The following is a 21,482-nucleotide window of genomic DNA, read 5'->3' as shown; positions in this document are numbered from 1 at the left end:
CATGTAAACGGTCGGAACACAGCTGCTAAAAACCAATCAGCATTAAAATGTCTTTTTATCTAACTGGCTTCTTTTCTCAGCGCTCCACAACAGCTCCGCCTGGTGGCGAGGGAATACTACTGCAGCGCATCACCAGGATGAAGTTTTATTTGTGAATAAAGATCCAATAAACTCAGGAGGTAACCCTAACCCACAGCAGCTCCTCACAGCTAAACCTTCTTTTTGTTTAAACCGAATTTAATTATCTTTCCTGCATGTTTGTTTATTAATCATTTCCAACCAACCACAGTAAACAGCTCGTTACGTTTCCTTTTTTGGGGGAGCAGTCAAATGTTAAATCCACACGACTTATGTTTCTGTTAGGATGCAGAAAGTTTCTTTGATTCATTCATAATAAAAATATATAAATTTCACACGTCAGAATTAAACGTGTCAAAGACACAGGTGATACAGGTGCAAAAATACTCCTGCTATGGTGGGATGAATGACAAGCCAGCTTAGCATTTAATGGTTAGATTGGGTCCAAACTGAACAGTTCCAGATATAAAAGGATTTTATCAATACTGAAAACAAACAAACCCCCTAAAATTTGCCTTGTTAGATCCTCCACAATGATGTTATTAGAAACGATAAAAAAGCTTTTAAAAAAGTGCGATATTTGATGAAATGACATCACAACACGCGTTCCGATAGGCCCAGTCCCAACACTCGACTGTGCCCGATGGTCTTCTGTGAGGTGCACTTGGAGAAAATGTGCTGTAAGGCTTCGAGTGCGTGGTACAAGTGTGCAATAATTGCTGAACTGGGACAGGGAGCAGTACGTCATCGACTGTAATGCATGTCGGGATGCTGGTCACTGAGATACTTTAAAAAAACCTTTATTAACAACTTTCAAACAAACAACCAAAGAATAATTTGAATTAAACTTACATTCATCGCTGCTTTGTCTAAAACATTCAGAGCACCAACTAATCGTCCTAAAATCAACAACTTTCATTTGAAATAGATATTTTCAGAAAAGGAACTTGAGCCTTTCCTCCCGCAACAATGGATTGTGGGTAATATCCTTGGCCCAAGTCCGCATCGATGCTGACTTGGGTGAAGTGCGGATCAAGGGAGCAAAGGGGGCGTGGTCAATTTCCACACTTGAGAATCGGGACACCCTATGCACTCGCACCCCGGTCGGGATCGCGCAATTGAAGGGCGCAAGGGTGGAAGTGCGAGATATGGGATTGTGCCGAAGATTCATCCTCTCATCATAAACAATAAAATATAGAAAATTAAAGATGAGGAATGCAACAATAAAGGCTGCTACTGGAAGCTGCAGTCACTGATAAAGGTTTAATGGATTTATTTTGGTATATCATCATAAATATTATCATTTCTACTCCAGCCAGCCTGGTCCGCCATGCATACAGTGAACACGCCTATATCATATAAATGTTTTATTGTGTTTTAGGTTAAACTAATAAGCAGTGTGAGATGTAAAGGACGTGTTTTACCTGCAAGCTCTGCAGCACGTCCTCGCCCACCGACTACATTTCAGATGGAAACCAGCAGTGAAAGCGTTCCACACAGCTGGTCCCATGAGATCTGCAAGATCCTGCATGATGTCAGCAGTTCACACAATCGCAGGCAAGGAGAAAGACGTCAGCATGTATCCTAAACTGTCTGTGCTCCATTTTCTGTTGTGTTTACCTCGGCTACGGAGGTTTCACAAGTAAAGGTGTACTGGAAATGTGCACGTGACTTTTATTTAGAAAGTTTCTGGATATTTTACACTGCTTTTTTGTTAGACTTCCTGTGTGGCCCGTTCCAAATTGCTGAGTTTGAAACGATGAAAAATAGACTGTAAGTGTAAATTTGGCGCAGCGATGACACTACGCTCCTGGGTGGTGTCCAAAACGCAACGATTCGGTGTCGGTGGACCAGCACCCACTGACTATAACGGTGGTGAATTGCTGCGTGCTAAGATTCGTGCCGCTTATGTGTGCAGTGGAATGGCCCGGTAATCCATGGTGTCAGAAACAGAAATCAAGCCTAGTCCTAATCCTAACTCCCACAGCTGGACCAGGATCCCATCGTTCTGGAAGCTAAATGGTCAGAAAGAGAACTTATGAAAGCCGGAGCGGTCGGACCTGCAGAAGCAGGTCTGAGAGCGTTTCTGTTTCACCTTCAGACCCAAAGTGACCAAATCAGTTTCTGATTCTCTGAACTGTCTGAACCAAAGTCAAAGTTCCAGAAATGTGCCTGAGAAGCTCTTAAAACCTGAGCCTTCGCAATACTTCATGATAAATATGCATTACATTCCAGACCGAGTGAATCGCCTGTAAAACCCCTCCAAGAAAACAATTCTCCCAATGTTTCGGAAGTAAAATAAGACGTTCTGGCTGAACGAGGCCTTCGCTGACTGGATAAAAGTGTTGGCACATGCACTTTCTTTAGTTTGCTCATGCTTAGGACAACATATTGGGACGGTGGAACTTGGCCCTGATGCAGAAGATCCTGCCCTCACTCAGTCCTTCTCTTCGTTTTCCAGAGTCTCAACGTTTCCTCTGCTGATGAACTTGATGAATTTTCTGTAGCAGCTGACGATTCTCGTCTGACTCAGCTTGAAAGCCATGGACATGATGGCCATGCCCACGATGATGAAAAGGGAGGTGAGCATAAAGAATTTCGGGTGTTGGGGTATGATGTCTCCAAACCCTATGGTGGTGAGCGTAATGAAGCAGAAGTAGTGGGAATCAAATCCTTTGAACTCTGTTTCCCAAAGCGGAAGAATCCACCCACCCAAACAAATGTAAGCAAAAACTACAAAAAGAATGAGCAGCAGAGGAACATCCAGCATCTCCATCTCCTCCCCCAACCCTGAGAAGTCCCATATGGTGTAACCACTGGGTGGTGAGGGCAGGCGGTCCAGCTCCGGGCAGGACAGGCAGCGCAGCAACGGGCCTTTCCTCAGCAGCTTCTCTCTAGCGAGAATCTTTTCAAAGATCTCTTTGTTGTTCTGGAGGCTGATGGACTTGTGTCGAACAGCTGCCTGGCTCTGCAGCACCTGCCGGATGTCCAGGGGTTCGTGGACCACAATGTCTTGGCTGAAAACGATGGTGCCGTCCTCTAGGGTACGATGGTGTGAATCCATCTGCTGAGCGCGCCATGGTGACCATGTTTTGGAGCGCAGAGCTTTGTAGAGTTTATGGATCCGACTGTAGGAGCTGAACATTACCACCGCGAGGAAGTCCCCCACATCCAGGATGACCAGCAGCATGAGAGGGATGCCCACCATGGCGTAGATGACACACACCACCTTACCTGTCAAGGTAACCGGATAGATCTCTCCATATCCTGCAACAACAGTGGGACACCAGAGACAAGAAGACGCTCGATGAGGCTGAGAGACACAAAACTTTACTTCAGTGTTGTCATTAAAAACGTCAGGAATTATTTTAAAGCTGCAACGGCAAATTTGGAAAACAAGCTAGATTAAAACTTTTTAACGTGCCTCTAAACAACGTTCTAACATCGCACAGCTGTAGATATATTGTAGAGATAAGAAAATGAAATCAAATGAATAAAGTGTTTCTCTCACATTTGTCTAAAAAGCTCCAACAACACGTTTCAGACCAACACCAACCATCGGACCATCCGGTTGTCGGTCTCACCGAACCGTCGCACCTCCCTGGGTCCTCCACTCATCACACACTCACGTGTTCAGCAGCAGAACACCACGGGTGTGAGAGGTTCTCCGCACATTAACATCAGAGGAGGAGAAACAGCCGGCTGCTACCGCTTCAGCTTTACAACGAACTACCAGAGTCCCAAAGAGAAAATCACTATTTGAGGTCACGGACAACAGAAGACGTTTGGACCTAGAAACGAGACTGGTGTTCAGTAGCCTGACCTGCCAGACTCGTCCTCCGTCTGAGCAGAGAACGAGTCTGGTGACTCACAGGCAGAGAACCACATGAGAGGCGGGACTAGCCAGCTCAAGAATGCCGACTGTACCACGCGACGCTGTCGTCAAAAATGGCGTCTGGCGACGGAGCAAACATCTTCCTTTAGAAGAAAGGCTTTTAGCGCTTCTACTTGTTGTTTTAAAAACGTTCAAGTCATTTAGACCAGAGGGAAGAGCCGCAGCGAACTCCGCTTCAGACGCCATCTTCGTTGTTTATGACAAACTGAGCGTTGTGGTGTGTGACGTACGCTGCTCAGCGCTGGCTCGGTTAGAATTCTCAGGGGGCAGGGCTATTTGAATAGGAGAGTTCCCCTGGCCGGGCTAGGTGTTTTGTGCTAAATCATTTCCTCTGGCGATGTGGGTTTTTGGTTCCAGTGGACGTGGATCCAATGAAGATACCCAAGGGGCATTTGCGTTTAAAACCTAGCTTGTTTACAGATTCGCTACAACAGCTTTAACTCAGAGTTTTTCTGTCAAACATAGAAACAGCTGATGGAGTTTTACCAAGATCTATAACTCCATCATATTTACTGTCTACCATCATTTTAAAGTTCTGAGCGATTTGCACACTGTGAAAATGTTTAACCCTTTAGGGGAAACTCACTGAAGTACTAGTAAAGTAGTTTGAATAAAATGTAAAACTTTTAATGTTCAAAGATGTATTTGTTTCTAAGTACTAGTATTCAATACTTCAACAATGAACCCAAAGAAATGACTTTAAAAATCTTTACAAATGTAGTCCTTTTTCTTCGATTTTTAAAACGTTTCAGTTTCAGGGCGCAAAACAAGCCTTTTTACACAAGTGATTGGCCCAATCCTAATCCCAACACTCGCACTTGCACCCTCCGTTTGTGTGTTCCCGGCCAGCGGTGCGAGTGCGTAGGGTGTCCAAATTCTCAAGTGCAGAAGTTGACCACGCCCCCTTTGTACCCTTAATCTGCACTTCACCCAAGTCCGCAGCGATGCGGACCTCGGGCAAGGGTATTACCCACAAGTCATTGCTGCAGGAGAAGAGGGATGTAAGTCAACAAAATATTTGAGTCTGTGAGGGTGCTGCGTCTCACACAGCAGTGCTGCAGTTCTAAATCGACAGTCAAAAAGCTCCAGAGTTGTTTAAAGAACCAAAGCCAGTAAACAGGAGCGACCCAGAAGGTGCTTCCTGTACCCCTAAGAACCCACACTGAAAGAAGTCTGTTGGATTCCCATAACTGAATCATGTATATTGCTGCATGAAACGGGATTACCGTAAATCCTCTAATACAGGCCCGGGCCTGTATTTGACTCAAGCTCATCAAGCTCCAGGCCTTTATTGGAAGGAGGACCAGTATTAGAGGCAGGCCTCTATTTCTATTTGAGCAAAATGAACTAATGGTTCGTTGGAGTTTTTGACAATTAATATTGCGCCCACATTTTCAAAGTTAAACACATTTCTTTTAACAACGGTAGTTTCTGCTTCAGCCCTCTCCCCCCTCCCCCTGCGCAGCGGCCGCAAACTCACTGATGCGCCTGCAGCCTCTCGGAGTTCCTGCTGCTCTAAACATAAAAATAATTATTTCATTTTCTGTTCCTCACTTCTGATTACCTTCAATGGTGTCTGGTTGTTGCAACCACCAGGTACAAAAACTAACCTGTTTTTATTTGACTATTTTTCTGTCCTGCCTGTTTATTATCTTCCTGCATCTCCTCTCAATCCTAAAGAGAAACTGCTACCTGGGTTCATATATATTCACCTTATGAGTTACCTTTGAACTGCAGTTCTAAAAGATCTACCGACGGGGCACACCTTGTCCTCCGACGCACTGATCACTGATGCGGCCGGCAAGCAGCGCGCACTCCGTTGTTTTTGCGGTCGGATCTGCCTCCTGAGCACGGCCACAGTAACAATCAGGTGTTGCCAATTATTTAACACGTGATCGTTCATGTCGGTTCATTTCTTTTGATGTTTTCTGTCTTTTATTTGCGCCTGATGTGTTTCGCTGCTGTGGAGCGGGGCACATCACCTTGTCCTCCGACGCACTGAAGGAAATGAACGATCGCGTGTTAAATAATTTGGCAACACCTGATTGCTACTGTGGCCGTGCTCAGGAGGCAGATCCGACCGCAAAAACAGCGAGCGCTCCCTGCTTGGCGGCCGCATCAGTGATCAGTGTGTCGGAGGACAAGGTGATGCGCCCCGCTCCACAGCAGCGAAACACATCAGGCGCAAATAAAAGACAGAAAACATCAAAGGAAATGAACCGACATGAACGATCGCGTGTCATTACCGACGCTCTGGCACAGCGTGTTGCCCCCCCCCCCCCCCCCAGCACAGGAGCTTGTCACCTGCTGACAGCAGGCTGCTGTCTTTTCCGAGGGCTGCATCTTGCCGGTCATTATCACGTGACAGCGACTAGTCGACAACAGACATAAAAAGTCATTATAGTGAAGTCGACTAGTTCATACAACCCCTATTGCTCCCCAGTGTTCTGCAGCATAATCAGCACGTTCTCTTTGAACTTGATATCAAATTTTCGCCTCCTCTTCGTCTCAGCACGGTTAAAGTTACCCTCGTGTCTATCACTGGCAAATCAAAAGTGATATGATGACACAACCGCCCCCGTACTTGCTTGTTACCACATTCCACCCGGCCACAATAAGAGACCGGCCATTATTCACCTCCGCTGGCTCCGGCACCGGCCAAAATTGGAGACCCGGCCTTTAATAGAATACCGGCCTGTATTGGAGGATTTACGGTATGTTTTGGTTTAGTACCTTCATTATATAACACCAACATGATAAAACCAGCTCAGTGGCCTAGTGGTAGAGTGTCCGCCCTGACACTGGGAGATCAGGGTTCAATTCCTGGTCGGGTCATACCAAAGACCTAACGCTTCCCTGCTTGACACTCAGCATTAAGAGGTTGGATTGGGGGATTAAACCACCAACTGGTTCCCGAGCGCAGCCGTGTCTGCAGCTCACCGCTCCTCCAGGGGATTGGTCAAATGCGGAGAACACAACTGATGGGACTTTAATCTTTAATAGAATGATCATGTTCTAATAGCATGTATTTAACACACAAAATACATTAATATTATTTCCACAACATCACCAAAGCCCTTTTTCAGTGTGTCTGTGCCCTTATCTGTCTGCAGACCAGAGGTGCTTTCAGACTGTAGGAACCTTTTGTAGTTCCTAGAACCTTTTCAGGAACCAGCCCCTTTTTGCACGCGTTGGGACAGATAGGAAGTAGAAGGAACCTTTCCCTGTTCTTAGAACCATTTAGCTCCTACTGATGCAGACTTTCCGTGGTTCCTGAAGAACTAACGTGACGTTGGCGCTTGGTGAGCTACGCCACTTGTTTGATTTCCACATCTTCTCCGTTCCGAATCGCGTTTGTTTATTTAGAAACAGACTGCATCCCGGATATTCATGCTGCCGTCAGCGCACCTGTCAGGCTGATCAGACTGGATGAAGGAGACGAACAAGGTGAGACGTTTAACAGTTTTATTATTTCTCTGTGAGGAAGAAACGATGACTGAGATGAGAAGCCGGTCACGGCGTCTTCCATATATAGCCTTGCTTGGCTGTGACGTGGAGGGAATCCCCGCGAGGAGCATGCTGGGAGCTCCCCACGAGGGGCATGTCGGGAGTTGAGGTCCGAAGGTCAGCCGGGAGATACCCGAGTCCTGACAGGACCCCCCGGTCCAGGGACGGCTCCAGAAGTCCCAGCGCGACCCCGGCGGACCCAGAAGTCAGAGATCAGGGAAGGGTCCAGGATGGACCGAGCCGGCTCCCAGGAGCGTTCCTCGGGGCCATAGTCCTTCCAGTCCACCAGGTACTGCCAGCCCCGACCCCTGCGGCAAGCGTCCAGGATGCGCCGGACGGTGTAGATAGGCTCACCGTCGAGGAAGCGGGCAGGAGGCGGCGCCGGAGCCGGAGGCGGGAGAAGGTAGGACTCCACGTAGGGCTTGAGCCGGGAGGTATGGAAGGTGGGATGGATGCGGAGAGTAGCCGGCAGCCGCAACCGGTACGTGACCGGGTTGATGACCCTTTGGATGGGGTATGGGCCGAGGAACCGAGGGGCGAGTTTCTTGGATCCGGCACGGACCCGAAGGTCAGCCGTGGACACCCAGACCTTGTCCCCAGGAGCATAGGAGGGACCAGGACGGTGTCGACGGAGATGCTGGTGAGCATAGCTGGTGTTAGCTCTGGTTATGGAGGCTCGTGCTTTGATCCAGGCGCTCTTGCAGCGTCTCACCATGGCTTCCGCTGCCGGAACGGCGACCTTGGGTTCTTGGTGGGCAAAGACCGGGGGCTGGAAGCCATAGCAGACCTCGAAAGGGGGCAGCCGAGTGGCAGATGAGGTGTGAAGATTGTGGGACAGCTCCGCCCAGAGGAGGTATTTAGGCCACTGCGAGGGTTGAGCCGAGACAAAACAACGAAGGTACCGACCAAGCTGTTGGTTAGCCCGCGCCATCTGGCCATTGGTCTGCGGGTGGTAGCCTGAAGATAGACTGACCGATGCTCCCATCAGCCGACAGAAAGCTTTCCAGAACCGGGCCGTGAACTGGGGCCCCCGATCCGAGACCACGTCGACTGGGAACCCGTGGAGGCGCACCACGTTCTCCAGGAACAGTTCCGCTGTGCGTTGGGCTGAGGGGAGACCCGGAAGGGCGACGAAATGGACAGACTTGGAAAAGCGGTCCGTAACCGTCATGACAGTGTTGAGGTTATTGACCGGCGGGAGACCCGTGACGAAGTCCAGCCCCACGTGGGACCAGGGGCGGCTGGGCACCGGAAGAGGTCGGAGGGCACCAGCCGAGGCCTGGTTGGGGTTCTTGGAGCGGGCACAGACGTCACAGACGCTGGTGTATTCTTTCACATCCCTCGCCATGCCTGGCCACCAGAGGGCTCGCTGGAGGGATTTAAGAGTTCTGGAGAAACCAGCGTGGCCAGACAGGCGTGATGAGTGGGCCCAGGAAAACGCCTCGCTGCGACAGGCCGTGGGGACATAGAGGCGACCCACGGGGGTCTCTGGAGGCGCGGGGTCATCCCGGAGGGCGTTCTGGATAGCTTCCTCCAACGGCCACCTCAGTTGGCCCAGGAAGCGGTGTTCCGGGAGGATTGGCGCTGGCTCGGACGAGGGCGTGGAGTGGGTGAATTGGCGGGAGAGGGCGTCCGCCTTCTGGTTCTTGGCTCCAGGGCGGTAGGCGAGATGGAAGTCATAGGGTTCAAAGAAGAGGGCCCAGCGAGCCTGGCGAGGGTTAAGCTGCTTGGCAGATTTAATGTGGGTCAGGTTCTGATGTTCAGTCCAGATCGTGAAAGGCCGAGTGGTGCCCAGAAGCCACTGCCTCCATTCCTCCAATGCCCATTTTATGGCCAGTAACTCACGGTCGCCCACACCGTACTTCTGCTGGGTGGTGGAAAACTTCCTGGAGAAGTAGGCGCAGGGATGGAGCCTGTCGTCGGGCCCGCCTTGAGACAGGATGGCGCCGGCGCCGACGTCAGAGGCGTCGACCTCGACCACAAAGGGAACTGCAGGATCTGGATGGCGGAGGATCGGGGCCGAGGTAAAGCGGGTGACCAGGTGGCGGAAGGCCCGAATGGCGTCGGGAGTTAGACGAAACAGCTGGCCAGGGGAGCCTGGTCGAGTGAGAGAGGTGAGAGGGGCTACGAGGGTGCTATAGTTCTTTATAAAACGGCGGTAAAAGTTGCAGAAACCCAGAAAACTCTGCAGTTGTTTCAGGCTGGTTGGCAAGGGCCAGTCCTTCACCGCCTGGATTTTCTGAGGGTCCATGGTTATCCCTTCGTCCGAGATCATGTAGCCCAGGAAGGATATGGACTGCTGATGGAAGGAGCATTTCTCGGGTTTACAGTACAGGTTGTGGTCCAGGAGCCGGGTCAGGACGGTGCGAACATGATGGATGTGTTCGGCCTCGGATTTGGAGTAGATCAGTATATCGTCCAGATAGGCGAACACCCACCGTCCCAGCATGTCGCGGAGGACATCATTAATGAGACGTTGGAAGACAGCAGGGCTATTGCATAGTCCGAAGGGCATAACCAGGTACTCCCAGTGGCCGGTGGGTGTTATGAACGCGGTCTTCCACTCATCCCCGGCCTTTATACGGACCAGATTGTAGGCGCTCCGGAGATCCAGTTTCGTAAAGATCCGTGCCTGGGAGATGGCATCCAGAGCGGTAGTGATGAGTGGCAGAGGATGGCGATCCTTGACCGTGATCTTGTTCAGACCCCGATAGTCTATGCAGGGGCGAAGATCGCCTTCCTTTTTCTTCACGAAGAAGAAGCCAGCGGCACCCGGAGAGGAGGAGGGTCGGATGAACCCCTGCTGGAGGGCCTGGGCGATGTATTCTTCCATCGCTTTGGTCTCGGGAGGCGCGAGAGAGAAAAGGCGCCCGCGGGGAGGACTGGTTCCGGGTAGCAGCTTGATCTCCATATCATATGGCCGGTGAGGTGGCAGGGAGGTGGCGCGCCGCTTGTCGAACACCGCGGCCAGGTCCCGATAGGGCAGCGGCAGGTGGGGCGGTGTGGAGCCGGGGCCCCCGTCCGGAAGACCCGCCGAGGATGGAGGAGGAACGAGGTGGGTCTGGCACGAGGTCCCCCAGCCCAGCAGGCGGTTCTGGGACCAGGAAATATGAGGGTCGTGGAGACGGAGCCAGGGGAACCCCAGGATTAGAGGAGAAGAGGGAGCAGAAATGACCAGGAAATGGAGGGTCTCCTGGTGGCCTTGGGTGATCATACGGAGTGACTGGGTTCGGTCTCGGACTGGGTAGGGTTGGAGAGGCCTACCGTCCACCGAGGTCACTGGTATAACTCTCTCCAGGGGTTGTAGGGGGATCCGTAGGCATTTTGCCAGATCTAGGTCCATGAAATTGTCCGCGGCCCCCGAGTCCACCAATGCGTTTACGTGGAGTGAGGCCTCACCATGGAGGAGGGTGACAGGAATAAGGAGACGGTTAGTAGCGACAGGGGTAGAAGAAGACCCAGACTGAGCGTCCCCAATACTCAGTGGGGCCCCCCGTTTCCCGATCGTAGCGGGCAGTCCAGGCGTCGGTGGTCGGGAGAGCCACAGTAGGCACAGAGGCCCTCGCGCCACCGTCGTTGTCTCTCCTCGGGGGGAAGGTGGCCGAGCTGCATGGGCTCCTCCGCCAGCATGGGTACAGGAGCTGGCGTGGGTGAACGAGGGCGAGGCACCGGCGTCCTGGGTGGACGCGTGGATAACTTGGGTCGAACCATAACCCGCTGGTCGATGCGCAGCGCCAGATCAACCACCTCATCCAGGGTCTGAGGCAGCTCCCTTCCCGCCAACTCATCACGGATGTAGGGTGCCAGCCCCTCCAGGAAGGAGGCCCGCAGAGCGGAGTCATTCCACTGCAGCTTGGCGGAGATGGTGCGAAACTCCGACGCATAAGCGCACACCGAGCGTTCTCGCTGGCGGAGTTTGAGAAGGCGTGTCTCTGCTCCCACTTCGCTGCTGGGGGGAACAAAGGTCTTCTGGAGAGCGGACACAAACGCAGCATAGTCGTTGCAGGCAGGGGATTTGGAATTGTAAAGCGCAGCAGCCCACTCCGCGGCGCGTCCGGAGAGCAGGGAGGTGAGATGCGCCACTCGGGAGCGCGCAGATGGGTAGCGTCCAGTAGGGCTGTAGTGAAGCCTCGACGAAGTCGACGGCTCGATTCTAAAAATTTGTCGACGTCAGATCCGGAAGTCGACGCACCGCGCCCACTTGTTGCATCCCCAGGAGTTTGTAAATAGAGGAGGAATCTGCCTGTTTTTCCTCTAGTTCGCCCTCTTCTCCGCCTTCACTAACATCTCCGCCAAATACCGAAGACCCGGAACAACGTCCGTCCACTACTAGATTATTTTCCTGTTTTGCCCCTTCGTCTCCCGGCAACGGACAACAACTTCCGGGGTCAGATGTGCGCTGCTCCGTCTCTGTCGCAGATGTAGAAAATCACCGGGAGCGCTTCTCCCTTCATTAAGGAGCTTCTTTCAGACATGAGGAGAGCTGTTTTGGTGGTAGCAGTCTCTCCTCCGTGCTGGTCTGTTTGCTGCTGGGTGTTTTTGGTTTATTTAAACTTGGTAACTTGAACTTAACGTTGGTAAAGCTACTGTTAGCATCTTCGCTAACAGCTTCTTGCGTTGGGATAAGCTGTTACGTTTTGGTTTAGAGTTCATCTTTTTTGTGGTGTAGATCTCCCTTTTATTACATTTAGAGTGTTGTGGGTTTTCGGTTTAGTTAAAAATGTAAGACCACTCGCCTCACGCACATAAGTGACCAAAACAAAGCAGCATGGAGACACTCCATCTTCTACCACCTCTCAGGCAGCAGCCTGCACTCCCAGGTTCTACACGTCACCAGAAAACCAACACAATAAACGCAGTGTTATACAAAATGGAAGGCCTGTAGTGTTTATTCTCTTACAGTAAGAATTTATCAATTTTTTTGAGGAATTTATTTGAGATTTTCTGGTTTTTGTTAATTGTGCAATAGAAAAATAATCATTAGATTAATTTTCTAAATAGTCATTAGAATAGTCGACTATTCGATAAAAGAATCGTCAGAATAATCGTTTTAAAAATAATCGTTTACCCCCAGCCCTAGCGTCCAGGTTGGCACTCGAACTGCATGTCCAGCGTGGCGAGCAGACCATCGGGGCTCCCCGTCTCCCCGTTCCACCTCTCCGGCAGGCTGAAGTGGGGCTCCTCCCTAGTAGCAGAGCGGGTTGGCTGCTGGAGTGCAGCGATCTGTTGCTGCTGATCGTTTGCCTGTTGTTGGAGAGCCGTGAGAGCCGTGGATAGACGCAGGGTGTGGTCGGACAAGGAGTTCACCTTGGTGTTGAGCTGATCTACCATGGAACGCAGCTGCACGTTCTCGTGGCGGAGACGATCGATCTCCGTCGAATCTACTCGGATCTCAGTCATCCTGTCAGGCTGATCAGACTGGATGAAGGAGACGAACAAGGTGAGACGTTTAACAGTTTTATTATTTCTCTGTGAGGAAGAAACGATGACTGAGATGAGAAGCCGGTCACGGCGTCTTCCATATATAGCCTTGCTTGGCTGTGACGTGGAGGGAATCCCCGCGAGGAGCACGCTGGGAGCTCCCCACGAGGGGCATGTCGGGAGTTGTGGTCCGAAGGTCAGCCGGGAGATACCTGAGTCCTGACAGCACCTCGCTAAAACCAAACAGCTAAAGAAAACAGACTTAATGCTTCGTCTCTTCTATTGATTTAAGTTTGCAAAAGGAAATTGTCCATTTTGGGATAAAATCTTGGAGCATTTGCCACCAATAGCGACCATTTGTTTGTATCAGATTAATATGAAGTCATTGAGCTTACTTTTCGGTGAAATTCTACATCTTCTTGATGTTCGCACGTGTGAACCACGTGCGTTAACACAAACAACGCAAAAACATGTACACACGTGCACACACAATTAAATGTCTTGAATTTTTGTGTGCATTAATTTATAGTATAAGCAGTGCAGACCCATATTACAGCAGGAAGTGTATCACATGTAACAAAGGTCAGACATTCCTAGTTTTGGGCCAGTTAAAGCACACACCTGATAAAACGCTACTTTCTGCATTTTAACCTCACATGTGTCACATTTTAGAAAGTCTCATCCTTGTTCTGAACCATCAGTCACCGAAAACACCTTCAGTGATGCTCTGTCACGGTAGAAGCTTGCTGCAGATTTCCTAGTGTCTTCAATATTCACGCAAATGGACACCCATCCAAGATGGCGGCCGGACAATACGGCAGCTCCAGTAGGTATTCTAAGAATTCAGTAAGAATTCTTTTCAGTCATGGCTTTTGCTTTCCTCACTGCCAGCTTAAAGAGCAAGTCAACCCCTACCAGAGTCTAACTCCACTCCCACTCATAGCATACCTCTTAGCCAATAGCGGTGGCAGATTTAAATTAAAATACAGTGCAGAGTTTTTACCTGACAATGACACAACACTGCCAGTTTTAGGCAGAATATTTAAATTTTAACTAAGATGCACTGAAGTGCCAAATTATTGACGACACGTGTCTGCAGCACGATTAGAAACTCGTTTATTTAGTTTATCAGCAAAAAAATGTTTATTTGGGGGTGACTTGCTCTTTAAGGCAAGGCAGCTTTATTTGTATAGCACCTTACAACGGCAGAAAACCAACCAAAGTGCTTCACAGACATTAAAAACGCTAAAAACAAAACACAACATAAAAATGCATAAAAATTAAAGCTTAATGGGCTCGATACACGGGAGGCGACATCGCCTCTCCTCCATTCAATTTCAATGAGACATGCGCGACAAAGTGATAATCGCGGGTTTCTCTCCTACCAAGCGAAACGCGAAAAACGTGCGTGTGAAAGTTTGCACTCGTGCACGTGTCGTGCACGGACGACCCAGCTACGCAATCCCAGAAAGTTGAAACATTTTCAACTTTTCATCGCTGTCGCTCGGACGAGGACCAATCAACGGAGGTTTCATTCACTGACCAATGAGCGGACAGGATGCTCTGCACATCTCCGAGCAAACATGGAGGAGAAGTTGATTATTATTATGTTTTATATAGTAAAATCAGAAGTAAGATTTCACATAACTCTAGCAGCACCTTGTGAAACATCATATCTACCGCTTTATTAACTCTGAACCGCTTAAATAACCTGAATTCCCTCCAACCTGACACAGCCAAACAAAACAACGGAAGTTTCGATTTCGCCATGGAACAGAACGCGTAGACGGCTTTGCCGCTGGCCGCTGCCTCAGATCGCCTCCCGTGTGACAGGTAATAAAAGCGACAGCGACAAATTTCGCTGATCGCGGTCGTTTGTCGCCTCCCGTGTATCGAGCCCATTAGAACTAACACCAAAGAGACTCATGCTGCACTGTACACACCTGTTTTTTTTGGCTTATGTATATTTTATTTCATTTATTTATACTTTAAATGTGTTCTTTCAGTTCAGGACATCTTTTTGTTTTACTTTAAAGGGATACTAAGCAGTTTAGCTTGCTTTTAGCACCCCCTAGTGTCCGTTTGTAGAGGATTAGTGAAATGTGTGTGTGAAGTGAATAATGAGTCAGTCGTGGTGTTTTACTACCTTTAACGAGTCATTCGGAACAATAACAGCAAGACAGTAAACAACCACACTTCCTCTGATGGCGAAGAAGCCTTACCGTAATAAGTGTAGTAAGTAGCCTAGTGAACTAGACCAAATTCTTGCTTTGCAAAGTTTGGTCTAGAACCTCTGCAGACCCTAGCAGCATTCTGGCTGGCCAATCACAGCTCTCTAGAGGGGTTTCAAACACATTTAGAGCTGTGATTGGTCCACAATGGTGGGCCAATCACAGCACTTTACCTGCTTTGTGAACCAATCACAGCGCTTTATCCACTTTGAGGGCCAATCAGGGCCCTTTATTCGTCTGGTGGATGGGATGACGCAACAGAGTGGAACAAGATGGCGACAGCTCCTTTGAAACGGCGAGTCCTAATAGTTCTGGACTATTAGGACTCGGGTTGTATTAGAATCAGGAGCAGAAAGATGTATTTAAGTTATTTTTTAGAAGAAAGAATGTATTTTTGCCTTCTTCAACAACGGACCGCCTCGTTTACCGACATCCGTTGCGGTGAGTACGTCACCTTGTTCAATGTCCAGTAGCACGTGGAGATCGTCTGAAAGACAACGGTGGAACCCGCCCCACGACTAAAAGCCGTCAGCATTGCCAGGCTATGTAGTAAGTGCTCCCTACCGTAAAACACCCGAGTGCTAACACCAGATATAAGAATGTATTTATCTACTTATCAACTTACTGCGTACAATTCGTCTTTGTTTGTCATCTAGGATCTTCTGGCGCTGATCCGTAACTGGCAACAGCCATTAAAATGATTTTATTGCTTAGGAAAATGGACTGAAGTTGCCTAATTTGACCAAGGGATGTCATCCTTACATACTGCACCTTTAACTTCCAGATATCTTGCGCAACATCAAATATTTAGTTGTTTACATAAAATTTCTGTTGAAAACTAGACTTGTCTGACTGCTGGGACTTGGAGAGCTAAACTAGACGTGTTTAAAGTCCTCTAGCTCCTGATGGTTGTCAGTACGATTAACTCTGTCTAAACCAGGGGTGTCAAACATGCGGCCCGCGGGCCGGATCCGGCCCGCCAGCGGGTTAAATCCGGCCCGCGAGATGGTTGTGTAAACTTTATTTTCATACTTTACAATGTAGAGTGAAAATAAATGTATCTTTGTGAGCAAGTTTCCTCTGTAATGAGTATAAATAAAACAAAGCTGCGCTCAAGGCTCACACAAGAACTTGAATCACATCCTGAAGTTGGCCGCCACTCAGGATGTGACTTCTGATATTGATGTGCTGGTGAAAGCTAAAAGATGTTAAGTAAAATGAGTCGAATATACTTTAAGTGCTGCATGAAACTGATCTAGCCATGTGATCTGTAAGCTCTTTGAATCACTAAGGAATGTTTATTTTATTTGTTGATTTTTTTATTTTCTATTTTTTCAAATTTTCAAGGACACTTCAGGTGTTGTACTTGTACGACACTGTCCTCAGGCTCCAGCCTCGTTTTATATTGATTGTATTAAAACAAAGAAAACAATCTGAAGTTTTTTTTAATTTACCGGTCCTGCCCACTTGGGACTAGATTTCCCTCAATGTGGCCCCTGAGCTAAAATGAGTTTGACACCCCTGGTCTAAACCATCGTCACACATCCAGTCCCTTCTGTCCAGATGGAGCATCAGGATTAGTTCCTTCCTCAGAAACCTGCCTTATCCAGCCCTGTGTCTGCTGCCCCTGTTGGAGGACATATGGGGGGTTAGGGCTACTGTTCTCCAGTGTTGTGACTTCCTGGTTTATTTTGTAAAACTACTTCCTTTCCTGGGATTGATCGGATTAATTAGTTTTATGAATGAACTAGAATCCTTGTTTCGTCCTGGTTGTTTCTAAATGATCCTGTAAGCCTGGACTTGAGTTTTTGTGATTTGCTGCCTTTAGCATAGATTTGTTTGTTGTGCCTCATCTCTGCCTTTAGGTCCTCGCTCTCAACGATGTTCCACTACAACATGATGACCTAAAGCTTTAAACAGTCATCCTGTCTTCAGCTGAGAAGCGATAAATGACCCCTAACTATAAACGGCATGAAAGAAAAGTGGCTCTTTAACGGGCTTTTTGTGGCCTCTGAAAGGCCCTTGTGGGCTTCCTGTTGCTGCTAAGTCATTAGCCATTAGCCATTAGACAACTTCTTCCCAGCACTCATCACAGACTTTAAAGCAACATGTTTAAACCTCTTTCATGCTCATGTGAAGGAAAACACGTCAGGTTGAATCTGTCAGTCATCCTAATATCGTGTCAGATCAGCTTCTTTAGAAAATGTCATTTAGGAACATCCTGTGGAAAAACCAAAACCAGAAATTACCTTTAAAGGTTGTGACTGTCATGACAATAACTTTGGTTTGTTGTTTAGAAAAGTAACAAACAAACAAATACATTTTTTTGGCACACGGACTTCACATGGGCCATGTTTGGAAACAGAATGGTGAGCTGGGGCGAAGCTTTTTTCTGATTTTCAGATGTAAATTAGCCTGTAGCTGACTCCAGAATGGTATGATGCACCAACTGGCAACAGTTATGTTTGATAATTAAAGAAAGTAAACAACAACAGGAAGTTGGTCCTAGAGTCTCCGAACTAGCTGATGGATCGTGGAAGGCAATCTGGAGACGTGTTCCAGGTAATTATTGGTGTGGGAACTAGCCAACAAATCTACACAGAATGTAGCAGAAGCTAAATCCTTTAGCTCTGCGTGTCGGTCTAGCCCCACTCTATAGGAGCCTCAGCCGGCTAGACAAGTCTGCTGTCCTGCCAATCATAGCAGTGATTGGCTTGCCGGGGTGGCGCGATGATGTGACAGAGCGGAGCAAGTCAGATGGTGGCTTTGGCACCAACTTTGGACTATTTAAGCCTGCCGCACACGAGAGCAATCTGCTGAGCAAACGGCCTCGAATGACCGTTAGCTCAGCAGACACCTCGCCGTGTGCGCCTGATTTTCTCTGAGTTTTCTGCCTCACGAGAAGCTGAGCCGAATATCTGACCAGTCAGATATTTTCCGCCTCACGGGGGGTAGAAACTTGCTGTGTGTGCACTACTGAGCTGCCGGCTGAGCTGAACTATTCTAGTGGCCAATCAAAGCGCGTTCTCTGATCACATGATTCCAAGATGGCAGCCCCCTGTCTGCATGTCAGAAAATAAACAAAACGGAGACAGAGCTGGAGACGGAGGAAATGCCTCTACTTTTTTTGTTGGCATTTCAAGGTTAGGAAAGTATGGGTACGGTGGCTGGAAAGAAGGGCCAGGCAGGGAGTTTATGCCAATCTACTCCAAGAGATGCGCCAGGAAGACCCAGAATGCTTCTGACAGTACCGCCGCCCAGATCCTTCGAGAGGATAGTGGAAACAGTGGGCCCATTGATCTGCAAGGTACTGTTTTGTTTATTTTTCAGACACGCAGACAGGGCAGGGGGCTGCACCTGAATAGATCTTGGGGTCATGTGAGCGGAGAACGCGCTTTGAATGGCCACTAGAATATTTCAGCTCAGCCAGCAGCTCAGTAGTGCGCACACGGTGAGTTTTTACCCCCCATGAGGCGGAAAACTCAGAGAAAATCAGGCGCACATGGTGAGGTGTCTGATGAGCTAACGGTCATTCGAGGCCGTTTGCTCAGCAGATTGCTCTCGAGTGCGGCAGACTTTAGACTTGGACTTGTCTCTGAGTCATGAGCAGATAGAGCTGAGCTGTGTCTATGGGTCGTGGCCAGACTGAAAAGGATGGCTTGCCAGGCTAGAAGATTTGAGGATTTTATTGACAAAGACCTGGAAGATCTCCTAAATCCAGTAATGTCTCCTCCCCTGAAGAGTTTGAGAACTTTCTTGTTTTCTCTCCACAAAAAATATAATAATCACCTGACTCTATTGTTAACATGGTGATGATGCTGTGTACCTTATTATTTCAATATATGATGTGTGTGTGTGTGTGTGTGTGTGTGTGTGTGTGTGTGTGTGTGTGTGTGTGTGTGTGTGTGTGTGTGTGAGTGTGTGAGTGTGTGAGTGGGTATAAATCTTTGCAGATAAGAACTGAATTAAAGTCTGTGCACTACAAATGTAAACAGACACTCTGCTGGTTTCCATGAATAAAAGATGGGGTTGAAACCAGGAAGGGAAGACTTCCTAGCATCTGTGCTTAGACTGAGCCTTAGTAACAAAGCCTTTTACTACCTGGTTAAGTCAACATCAGGCGCTAAACGTCCCGCCATTATCAGCTGGGAGCTGACAGCAGGTTAGCTATGATAATCAGTCAGTGATGTGTGACAAACGTTATTCAGTCACACTCTGCTCTGATACAAAAATGAGAAACACTTTTACTCTTCTAAGTTAAAACAGCGTTTAGGATGTAAGGATGAAACACCTGCATCAGCATATTGCCCTGGTCCTCAAGGTTACTGCAGGTTCTGGTTGTTTCTCTCCTACAACACGCCTGATTCACTGGTCCAACACATCTCCTAGTTATCTGCCCAATCCTGTTTCTCACCCATTGATTAGTGCTCAGTCACTAACCGTTAGCCCATCAGTCTAACTAATCTCTCTCACTTGAGGCCTTTCAAAGTGTTTCCTACACTTTCTGCTGCCTCTTGGCCAGGACTCCCTTGAAAAGGAGGTTTTTAATCTCAATGGGACCTTCCTGGTTCAATAAAGAATAAATAAATAAATAATCTACTGAACAGCAGCACAACTAAAAACCAATAATCGCTGGGATCAGAAACCTGTCCGTGCTGCAACCCGAGCAGCTAATCTGCAGATTTCCAGTAACACACGTTTGCCGAAAGACACGCACACACACACACACACGCACGCGCGCGCGCGCACACACACACACACACACACACACTTACCAACGGTTGTGAAAACGGTGCAGCAGAAGAACATGGAGCCAAAGAAATCCCATCGGTGAGGACCCTGGAACCAGACGGACTTAAAGTTCTTCATCTCGTTCTTCACCTCCTCCACGATGCCTTCGTGGGTGAACGAGCTGTTTTCTGAAAGTTAAAAACACAAAGCGAGTCTGCAGCAAATCTATGAAGCCACAAACCCAGAGATGCTTTCGCTTACTGCTGTGGTTCTGGACCGTGTGGACGAGCTGACCCAGAAACATCTGGTAGTCCGACTCGGTTCTGGAGGGGCTGCCTCCCTCGATGTGCTGGAAGACGAGCGCACCGAGAGTTGCGTACAGAACCAAGGAGCCGCACAGCGTCAGGTGAGGAAACACCTTCCAGAAACGCGCCACACATTTGCTGGACTCATCTGCGCTCCCTCCTTTCTTCTCCTTCTTGGTCATCTTGTTCGCTCCTCACAGTGGTCGGTGAGCTTCTGACTGGGGCAGCGGGCCGGTAGGAGCGGCCCCGCGGGACCGCGCACAACCAACCGGAGCCACCGAACACTAACGAGCTCTTACAGATGGAGCAGCCTGAAACTCCCGTTGCAGCAGATTAGTGAAGCCCAAATGAATGATGCGGCTTTTATTTTGTAACTTCTCGGAATAAATCACGTTATGATGGTAAAACCTAATGCAGCGTTCTAAACCTTCAGAACTGTGATCACTTCTTAATGTGATGACGTGTTAGGGGGAACCTCCCAGACCCGAAGCAGCAGGTTTGCGCATGGTGTGTGAGGTTTTCCAACATTTCCACGCACAAATTGATGAAAACCACACAATACGCATTAGTTATATACGTACGAAATACGTACAGATCGGTGCGTAAGGGTTAGGGTTGATAAAGGAGGCCACTGGTGTTTCTGTCAGAAGCATAACTTGCAGCAGACCGTTTACAGTTCAGGTTGGATGAAAAGGGCGGAATAAATAATGACTGATGGAAGTTTGGCTGGAAGTGCTGCTGAGGTACAGCGTCCCGTCTCCATGTGCAGCTGAAGGGCGACCTTATATGTCGATGAGGGCGACACTCGTGGATTCCCTTATATGTCGACTTATATTTGCTGATCACACACACACACACACACACACACACACACACACACACACACACACACACACACACACACACACACACACACACACACACACACACACACACACACACACACACACACACACACACACACACACACACACACCAGGAGATACAGATGATCACTTTGAATCCAAGCGTTGGGCTGGATTTAGTTTTGAAGCTCTGCCAGTGGAAAGAGTTTAGGTGAGTTTCAAAAATAAAAGCATTTCCAGGTTTTGCTTCAGCTTCACTGTATTTAAGGTGGACTGTTGAGGATCCTGACCCTGACAGACTGGAACACAGCTGAGAATATTATCTCCTGCCTCTCCATTCTGGACAACATCTGTCCTGTCAGAACCAGATCAGTTCCTGCAGTGAACCCTACTCCCTGGTTTAATGACAGCCTTCGCAGCCTAAAGCGCCAATGAAGAAAAATTGAGCGTTTGTGGAATAAAACCCATC

At 48.6% G+C, this 21,482-nt stretch overlaps 1 protein-coding gene across 1 annotated transcript; it reads right to left on the bottom strand.

Annotated features, from left to right (window-relative positions):
* Nucleotides 1-481: 481 nt before the first annotated feature.
* Nucleotides 482-20,387, bottom strand: kcnk18 (potassium channel, subfamily K, member 18). Its single transcript, XM_054749969.2, has 3 exons — nucleotides 20,125-20,387; nucleotides 19,908-20,051; nucleotides 482-3,345 (listed from the first exon to the last, which is right to left on the bottom strand). Exons 1-3 carry the CDS (start codon nucleotides 20,348-20,350, stop codon nucleotides 2,516-2,518), a joined length of 1,200 nt encoding a protein of 399 aa, XP_054605944.2. The 5' UTR covers nucleotides 20,351-20,387; the 3' UTR covers nucleotides 482-2,515.
* Nucleotides 20,388-21,482: the final 1,095 nt, after the last annotated feature.

Source organism: Nothobranchius furzeri, chromosome 12 (assembly GCF_043380555.1).
Source record: "Nothobranchius furzeri strain GRZ-AD chromosome 12, NfurGRZ-RIMD1, whole genome shotgun sequence".
In the NCBI taxonomy this organism is placed as follows: domain Eukaryota; kingdom Metazoa; phylum Chordata; class Actinopteri; order Cyprinodontiformes; family Nothobranchiidae; genus Nothobranchius; species Nothobranchius furzeri.
This window is presented reverse-complemented; position numbering and strand designations above follow the sequence as displayed.

What these genes read in the sequence shown, in the direction of transcription:
- kcnk18 (XM_054749969.2), bottom strand. Translation starts at nt 20,350, where the DNA reads ATGACCAAGAAGGAGAAGAAAGGAGGGAGCGCAGATGAGTCCAGCAAA. An exon ending in CACGGTCCAGAACCACAGCA is followed by an intron (nt 20,052 to 20,124) that starts GTAAGCGAAAGC and finishes TTTAACTTTCAG; the next exon opens with AAAACAGCTCGTTCACCCAC. An exon ending in CACCGTTTTCACAACCGTTG is followed by an intron (nt 3,346 to 19,907) that starts GTAAGTGTGTGT and finishes CTGTTGTTGCAG; the next exon opens with GATATGGAGAGATCTATCCG.